Source organism: Boleophthalmus pectinirostris, unplaced genomic scaffold (assembly GCF_026225935.1).
Source record: "Boleophthalmus pectinirostris isolate CB_2022bp ecotype Guang Dong unplaced genomic scaffold, ASM2622593v1 HiC_scaffold_6, whole genome shotgun sequence".
NCBI lineage: Eukaryota > Metazoa > Chordata > Actinopteri > Gobiiformes > Gobiidae > Boleophthalmus > Boleophthalmus pectinirostris.
Window position 1 is genome coordinate 1,473,521 of NW_026571447.1, and position 9,645 is coordinate 1,483,165.

The 9,645-nt window shown below is 41.1% G+C and overlaps 1 protein-coding gene across 1 annotated transcript in view; it reads left to right on the forward strand.

The window, feature by feature from the left end:
- The first annotated feature begins 1,259 nt into the window (after positions 1-1,259).
- LOC110168494 (N-acetylglucosamine-1-phosphodiester alpha-N-acetylglucosaminidase) overlaps positions 1,260-9,645 on the forward strand; it is a 19,473-nt gene continuing 11,087 nt past the window's right edge. The window contains 3 exon segments of the mRNA XM_020933933.2: positions 1,260-1,437; positions 4,647-4,849; positions 8,111-8,375. Of these exon segments, the coding sequence (XP_020789592.2) occupies positions 1,361-1,437; positions 4,647-4,849; positions 8,111-8,375 (545 nt within the window). The 5' untranslated portion in view covers positions 1,260-1,360.

A 9,645-nucleotide genomic window follows, 5' to 3' on the forward strand; every position in this document is an offset into this window, starting at 1 on the left:
CATCTGTGGGCTAGCAGTTGGTAGCAATGCTGTTGAAACAATTCATCGGAATCGCTATTGCTGTCCAATTCAGGGCCAAAGTCACTGTTGTCAAGTTGCTCTAATACTTGTTTTACAGTGAACTTTCTCTTTTCGTTTCTCTGTACTGAAAAGGGAGCGGCCATATTCCCTGAAAAAATAATAGATATTTACTTATTAGATATTAGTCTCTGGCCCTGTACTACCTGGTAACTTAGTCAAATCTATCCACAGACACTTGGTATTGAATGAAATCAATCAACAGAATCCAGACCCTTTATATAGTCATGTGTTTACATGACACTATAGGCCTCTATATATACAGTAGCCAATACACTATTTATACTATTTATATATACTATTATACTATTTATACTCTCTCTCTCTCTCTCTCTCTCTCTCTCTCTCTCTCTCTCTCTCTCTCTCTCTCTCTCTAGAGCAGCACATGATAGAAGACTGCAGCCTTTTGGTGAAGAGTAGAACTGCACATGCTCTAGAACAGTTCAACAGCAGCAGAGCTCTGAAAATATCATCAGCCTGTCTGTTACAAATGACCAGACAAAGAACGAGATGAATCATGATTGTCAACTTGTCAAGAGGTTTAGGCTCAGTAGAGGGTAGAGGGTAGGGTTCAGGCTTAGTGCTTATCCTTAGATCATCATCATCATCATCATTATTATTATTATTATTATTATTATTATTATTATTATTATTATTATTATTATTACATCACTGTTGTAGCACTAAATAGGCCTACATTTTAAGCCATTTTTACTTTTGCATGATTTTGAAAAAAAAAGTATTTTTTAGACTATAAGTCGCCGTTTTTTCATGTTTATATATATATATATATATATATATATATATATATATATATATATATATATATATATATATATATATAGGTGTTCAGACAGTTGTGTCAACTCAGCTGACAGAGTGTTTGACAGATGACGTGTTGTTTAGAACCACATGGAAAGCTTCAGTCATGTGATCAGTCTTCACTGTCAAGTTACTGTACTATTTTAGAATTATTTTAGGTTAATTTTCAAAATATTTTTTTAAAATTCAAAAACACTTCAACAGATCACTTTGAACATCTTTTTTTATTATACTTTGTTATTAACTATGTTTAGGTTTGATACAGTTTGACCAAACGGATTATGAATCTGCGTTTTCAATAGTTTATGAAGTACTTTAATCTTTTATTTTGTAGTACCACACCGGAACTTGGCATTCATCTCGCCGCGACTAGACATTCCGGGGCTCCGCAGCTACCGCCAGGGGATGCGGGCTGTAGCCGGGCGAGAGAGCACCGTGTCCGGTTAGTTTGGCTCCGCTTATGGCCGCAGTTTGGCTCCGGTTCGCGTGGACGCTGCTGACGGTCTGTGTCCGGCTTCACGCGTCAGAAAACCCGCGGTGAGTTTCCAGAACCTTCGGAGCTAAAGGTGGCTAAAGGCTAACGGCTTTACCTGGAAATTTCACACAACACGACATGGTACTCAAGTAAAGTACTCCTTCTGTACACGCGCACTTCTGTACTCAAGTACTCCATCTGTACACGCACACTTGTGTACTCAAGTAAAGTACTCCATCTGTGCACGCGCACTTGTGTACTCAAGTAAAGTACTCCTTCTGTACACGCGCACTTCTGTACTCAAGTACTCCATCTGTACACGCACACTTGTGTACTCAAGTAAAGTACTCCATCTGTGCACACGCACTTGTGTACTCAAGTAGTGCTACTTTCAAGTGAATTCTGTGAAAAAACACCACAGCAGTTTGTGTTTAACTATTATTACTGCTTAACTGGCTCAAAGTGTTCAAAGGTGAGTGAACTCACAGTGACTCTGGCAGAGGTTGTACTCATATTTACTCACTTCCATTTACTTGAGTAAGTTTTTTATTGAAGTAACCGTATTCTTACTTGAGTAAAAGTTGTGCTTCGTCTTCCCTCTGTGAGAGGGTGAGCAGACGTCCCTCTTTACCCTGGACAGTCCCAGCAGATTTATACAAAACCACTGATTTGTCCCAGTTTATACAAGAAATGTCCCAGGTGTCCCTATTTTTAATCAGTCTGATCCTGCCAACAGTAAAGAGAGACATACACTGACATTTGTTTTGATAAAATACAGAAAAGCTGCTTAAAAACGACCAGAACACAAAGAAAATATGACTATACTCACTCACATTAGTGCTGAGTGCAGAACAATTTTACTTAAATACACACAAGTTTCACAATTTTATTATCACCAACCAACCCAAACCAGGGATGTCCTAGTATTTTTTATTTATTTTTTTGGTTACCCTAAGTAACAGTACTCTTGCTTGAGTAAAAGTAGTGCTTCGTCTTCCCACTGTGAGTGAGTCTAAAGTGATAAAAGCTTTAAAGTGACAATCTGAAATGATTTGAATAGTTGTGTTTTCTCACAGCTCCTTCAGTCTCATTTTTGTGTCTGTTCTTTGAAAACACCAGATTTTGTAACTTATTTAAAGTTCTGTCCTTCAAATTAAACTCACTTTAAATTCTAAATCACTGCACTTTGGGCTTTGGACTTCCATTTGAGTAATATTGTTTTGAACTTTGTAACATTACTTTTACTTGAGTCCAATTTTTTAGCAAATCTACCACCTCTGCCTGAAAAAGACTTATGATGACTCTTTTTTTTCTTTTTTTTTTCTTAAAGCTTTAGAATTTACATATTACATTTTATGTTACATTTTCTTGACTAATGTAAGCAGTGTGTAAAACATTCCACAGGCTTGAAATTTTTAGACTTTACTTTACTTAGACTTAGACAAACTTTATTGATGATGACAAAATGATTTGGACACAGTAGCTCACACATCACAATATATTATAATAACAAAGAGAAAAAATATAAATGGTAATAATAAATTCTAAATGAGCAGCAAAAAGATAACAAGATAGACATAATTCCCAGGTGGGGGGCCAGAGCCAGTTTTGTCCTATTGTTTATATTGTACTTTCAGAACAAATTTTGACCTTGATCATTTTTATTAGTGACTAGACCCATAACCCACTGTACTACTACAAAAAATGTAATTTAATAATAATAATAATTGTATCTGCCCCATCTGTATTAAATATTGTTGACCTATAGAATGTTGTGATGTCATCTGTAACCCTGCAATAAATGTATGTGTAGTTAAAGTTAAATTTAAAAAAATAATAATAATACAAGAGATCATAAGGAAAACAGTGCCAAAATGATGTGATGATTGACAGGACAAAGGGTTATAGGGTTTGGAGCCAAACTTATGTCAAATAAGTGTTTTTTAATCAAGAGTGAAAGCTCATAATAAAACATACATATTCATTTTATTGGTGTTTGTGCATTTGGTGATTTAGTTTTAGAAAACATTTCCAAACTTCTGCTTTTATTTGGTTTTATTTTGAGAAAAACTTTGCAGATATTATGTCTGTCTATTGTATTTCATATTTATACTGGAATAGATTATGGTGGATGGACAAGTGCTTAGGGCTGTAGGATTGTAGTTGACTAAAACATGCTGCTTTTATGAATTAGTTATAAGTAGGGGTGAGATGAAGCAGAATTTTCATGAGACGAGACACGAGATAGGGTCCTCGAGATCGAGACGAGATGAGATTTAGAAATTAACCTAAACAATTCATAATTTTGGTCACATATTTTTATACATTGTGTTATTAATGTACGTAATGTGTTGATATAGTTCATTTACTTCATTTTTATGTCCACAGGTGAATTAAATGTGCATATATTTGATCATAGTATTTCACAGGGATGTAACAATAACCAAAATATTGTGATATCGTATCATCAAAAGTCTCACGATAACATTGTGGACTGTCACAATATATCAGATCACAAGTGTCTTTGCTTAAATGCAGGTTTTATTGTAGCAACAGCTTATAAACATAGGAAACTACATATCCCATGATTCATTTCAGTACAGACAACATGAAGTGATATGTTTTTACTTGAATTCTTGGAATTATAATAATAATATGGTAATAATTCACACCAAAATCTTGTCAAGGTATTTTAAACACAATAAAGAGTCCCATTTTTAATCACATTAGCTTCTTCAAAATATTGCAAATATCGTACTGTGAGATGCATATTGTGATAATGTTGTACCATGAGATTTGGATAGCTTTACATCCCAAGTATTTCTACAAACTACAAAATGAAACTGGGACAGAGTTTAAAGTGTTCTCTGTCTGATTATGTGAGCTACACCCAACTTTCCAGAGCTTGAGCGAGGCAGGACCCTTTCATGCCCATGCCAAAAGACGGAGGATTAAATTTCGCAAGATCATTTTTCTTATGTTCTTATGTGTCATAGCAATTTGATCTCGTCCCATCACTAGTTGTAAGCTCTTGATACCGTTTAGTATGAGTGTTCTGACCATGCTTCTGACTCAAACGGCATTTTCAAGACACAGTAATAATCATGCATGTTTTATGTAAATATATCATTAATATACCAGGCTGATATTTGCACTTAAAATGGCCTTAAATCTCCAGCAGAGGCACATTTTTGGATTTGGCCAACCTGTTGCCTAAAGACTACACACATGTATTTCTGTATAATGTTTTATCTTCCTCTCTTCTCCACAGACCCGGCTTGGACCTCCTCCTCCCGTACTCTCACGGTCACGGCCCCTCCCACTCCCACCGTCACATCAGAGACTGTCAGCCTGTGGTCCATGGGAACAGCACCAATGAGACGTGGAGGGGTGACTCTACTGAGGGAGAGGAGGCTCAGTCCACTGTGTTTGTGACCAATGTGAAGGGCGCGACCGCTCCACGCTGGGTCTACGGTCAGTCACCAGAACATTATTATGGATGTGTTATGTATTAGAACTACTAGATTCACCTTCTTCCATTTTAAAGACTAAAAAAGCATCTTTGTCTGGGGTCTTGATCACTAATTGCTCTAGGCCAGGGGTCTCAAACTCAAATTACCTGGGGGCCACATTAGATAAAGTCTGAGTGAGGCTGGGCTGCATTGAGTATTCGATAAAAAGCGGTTGCACGGGAAATGAAGAGAGAAAGAACAACACGCAACACACTTTCTTAATCTTTAATAACAGTTCAGAACATGAAAATGTATTTAGAACTTACGTTTAAACTAATACATCTACTCTTCTTCTTTTGCCTACTTCTTTCTGGTTGAAACCTGGCTACACTTCATCTTGCACAGCTGAGAGATGTTTGGCTTGCAGGAGGAAGCACATGAGATCCTCAGGATAGATTGAAGATGCTCATCAGTGAGCCTTGACCTGTAGTTTGATGGTGCTTTCACACACTTTCACACTGGTGTGAACGCGAACCCGGGTCCAAACCATAGACAGCAGGTCCAAACGAACTATTCGAAATGCATCATGGGGGAAACGCGTCTCCTTTGCCTGAAATGACGCGCTGTACGACTCCAGCGCAGTAACAGATTGTTGTCCAGATGCAGTCGCGATTCATTTTTGAATTATTTTACCAACAATGGCCAATACAGAGAATGTAATACACGAAGATCAGAGCAAGAACGTGCGAACGTGTGGCTCCAGAGTGAGTCAAAGTTGGGGTTGTGTACTTCTGTTCAGGACCTGCACAGAGGTCCCGGTGTTCCCCGTGATCATGTAGGAACCAGCATTTTTTATTTTAGGCTTTAATTAACTAAATAATTTTATGGCAATAGGCAATCGCCCATTCAATTGATTCACCTTTAAAAAATGTCCTGCTTTTAGCCTAGTGTGAGAAATACAGTCGGACTAGATCCAAACCAGAGCCCCGAAGATGCAGCTCCGGTTCAGGCCGGGCTCAGATGACGTGGAGCGGGGAGTAAAAAGCGCTTTCCCCGGGAAGAACCAAATGCGCGGAGGGCGGACACCAGCTAAACTGGATTCACGCTTCTGTCCGGATGCTTTGCACCACCTCGGAACCAGCCGCGGTTCTTGAGCGCGGAGGAGCGCTGTTGGCTGCTGCTGTTACCCGAACTCTGGGCTGATGCGGTGAGTTTGTACAAAGTTCTACGTTGCTGTTTTATGAGTTCATGGTGATAAGATGAGGACGACCCGTGGTATTAACAGGGAACATCAGTGTTGGTTACTGGAGGTATCGTTGTCCTACCGGGATACAGAGGCTCGTTAATCGGACCAGTTTTGGTTCGTTTGCCGGTGTGAAAGCGCCACACTGGAGTGTATCTGCTTCTCGTATGTCAAACATGGATGGAAGATGCTTATTTTTGCCTCGTACTTTTTGCTAACATGTCGCCAAGCCTCTGGAATAGATCACTGCAGTTTTGTGGTGCTTGCATATTGATGGGACAGCTGTGTTTGCCGCTGAGTGCGCGTGGATTTCGGCGACGCACAGGTGGAGCTTGGTCATCGAGTTGCCAGCAAGTTACGCACCGAGTGTTGAGCAGGTAAACAGACTGTCAAAGTTTTTTTATTTCTTATTAGCCCCTCCAATAATGGTCCCATACTTATGAACAGGGGGATTCTGTCAGCGTCTCCTCTGCGCTCTGATGCTGTGGTTGTGGGAGCGTAAAGTGAAGTGCGCACACGTGTACCACCATGTGTGGTTTGTTTTGGTTCTTCGGTGACGCCGTCTGTGCACATGTACTCGTATTAACAGATCCACTTAGACTCGTTGCTTCACAACTGCTGTAAATTGAGTTTTGGGATGTAAACTGCGTTAATAATCTGTTGTTTTGAATCTGCATGGGCACCGATTGCAGCTTCATCTGTCAGTGCGGCCCGCGGTAGAGGGGTGGGATTGTGCGTACATCTACCACGGGCCGCACTGACATTATTCTTTGGAATTAAGTGGCGGGCCGCAAAAAATCCTTCCGAGGGCCGCAGTTGGCCCCCGGGCCGCGAGTCTGAGACCCCTGCTCTAGGCAAATAACATGTTGGGGGCAAACTAAAGTGGATATGTAGAATAAAGAAACTGGAGCCTGCATTCTCACTATTTAAAAATGAAGGCAATCACAACTGAACCTGTGTCTCCAGAGCCTGCACCTGCAGACAGAGACACATCCAAGTCTCATTCTCAGTTTATGGACAGACCAGGCCTCAAGTGAAAGCTCAAAACCTCCAGAATTCCCTCCCTGAGCTGCAGAGGCTGCACTAGCACTGACTCATGACTGGTGCAGGTGCTGAGGTTTAGGGAGAGACCATTCAGATGAGAGAGAGACATTTTAGGTTTTAGGGCGTTTTCACTCCGCTAGTTTGATTATTTGGTCCACACCAGGCAATAAAATTGTTATCAGTGTGTCTGCTTTCACACATGCAAACCATCCAAGACTTCAGAGCCTTGGATGTACACAGCCTTGGAAGTGAGGCCGAGATGCACGTCTCGTCCAGTGACCTTCCCATGGAGCCCCTCCGCGGGGTACAGATGGTGAGGGTCGGTCCCTATCCTCCCCAAGCGGAAGCCAACCTCCAGACTCGCAAACCTACCGGCCGCCAGCCGCAGGGCAGGCGTCTGGACCCGTCACACCCCATTAACCGGGGCGCGCTCAATTGGAATAGCTGGTTTGGACTTACTGTCTCTGGTTTGGACCCGTGTTTGCATTCTCATCAGAGGAACCGCACCAGAGTTTGGCATTAGGTGCAGAGTCAAGTGGACCAAGACCAGCTCTTTTTGGAGGCCTCAGCCCACTTGATTTAGTGCAGATCTGAGTGTGATTGATTTGTTCACACCACTGAAAACAAACAGAACTAAGAGCTTCTGGTTCAAATGGAACATTTGATACACCAACTGCTGACAGTGTGAAAGAACCTGAAACAACTGGAAACTGGAAACTCGGGGTCATTCTGTTTTCTGATTGGATCATTGTCTTTACAACCAAAACAAATGATAAAACATGACTATCACATTCAGTGTGTTTTGTAATTAAAAATAAGCCAGCATTATTTTATTATCACTAAAAAAAACTGTTTGATTTGAACAGGTCTACCTTGTATATGGGACCTTGGCAGCTTGATGAAACTCTTCCATGCAGTTCTTTTAATAGGAATGATCAGGTTCATGTGTTAAATGACCTTTTGATTGGTCTTTAACAGTGCTCCCTCCCCCTGCAGGTCACATGACGGTAGTGCAGGACCCCCTCAGGACTCTGTCTGTACTGGAGCCTGGAGGAGCGGGCGGCTGTGGGCAGAGCCATGTGACCCCGGTGGAGCTGACGGCCCAATCAGGAGGCTGCATTTACGCTCAGAACGCGGGCTTCTTTAACACCAAAGAGGGCCACTGTCTGGGGAACGTGGTGAGCGACGGGAGAGTGGTGAGGAGCACTGGAGTCCAGAACGCTCAGTTTGGGATCAGGAGAGATGGGACGCTCGTGTTCGGGTGAGACAGGTTACATACACGCCACACATCTGATCATTGTCAGATTTTTCACATTATAGAAGATTTGAGTAATCTCATTTCTTTCTGTTTCTTTAGTTTGACGAGGAAAATTGTGCAAAAAAGTTCAAACTAATGTGGTAAAGACAAATTAAATATTAAAGAGAGGGGCTAATGCAAATGCTTTTTAGCTTTCTACCATACCATAATATTTTTCTTACTTAAACATGTTAAATATGTTTCATCAAATTTTGCATAAAAAAACAATAAATGTGCCATGGTGATCTAAATATCGCCTTTTAATGACTGAAAGATTGTTTTCTAAATCCAAAAGTTACTCTAAAATTCACTGATTCACTGACAGATCTAATTCTCAGGTCTTTCATTCTTTCTTTTTTTATTGACAATATAAAACTACATGTAAGTTAAATGTAAATCTGATCTGTTTAATTCCATAATTTCATGCAGAGTAATAACACCTCCATGGAGACACGTAGGTTTCATAGGCTACGTTCAGACTGCAGGGCTTAATGCTCAATTCCGATTTTTTTGTGAAATCCGATGTTTTTGCGAGGTCGTTCACATTTCCAATTAAATGCGACTTGTCTGTGACTTCAGTGTGAACGGTAAACGGCCCGAAAGTGTCCCGCATGCGCACTGGAGACACGATGACGTCAACCCCATGCGTCAACCGCAGCGAGCGTGCTCTGTGTTTATGGAAGTTGTCCAAATATGGTCGCGAGCATTGAGCACCTGGCGATTTTACAGTTCCGGTTTCCGCCTGCTGCAGCGCAGAATAGTGACGTTTGTCACTTGTTAATGACGTGTAGGTCGGATGGATGTGCTTTGGCTGTCCAGACTGAAGTCGCATGTCAAAAGATCGGATATGTATCGGATTCAGGAGCACATATCCAAGTGGCCTGGGTCGCATTTGAAAAATTCGGATCTGTGCCATTCAGACTGTCATTAAAAGATTGGATACAGGTCACATAGAAGCCAAAAAATCGGATTTGGGTCACTTCAGGCTGCAGTCTGAACGCAGCCATAGTGACTGTTAACAAACCTTTATTTTGTCAGGGCTTTTATTTTGACTATTTATTTTCCTCCTCAGGTTTAAGGCCAAACTTTTGACTGTTCCTCCTATGTTCCCCTTTCTCCTCCTTTCCCCTCTCTTCTCTTCTCTCTCTCTTACTCTCCTCCTCCGCCTTCTTCTCTCCTCTCTTCTCTCTCCTCTCTCCCCTCTTCTCTCTCTCTTCTCTCTCCTCCTCTCTCC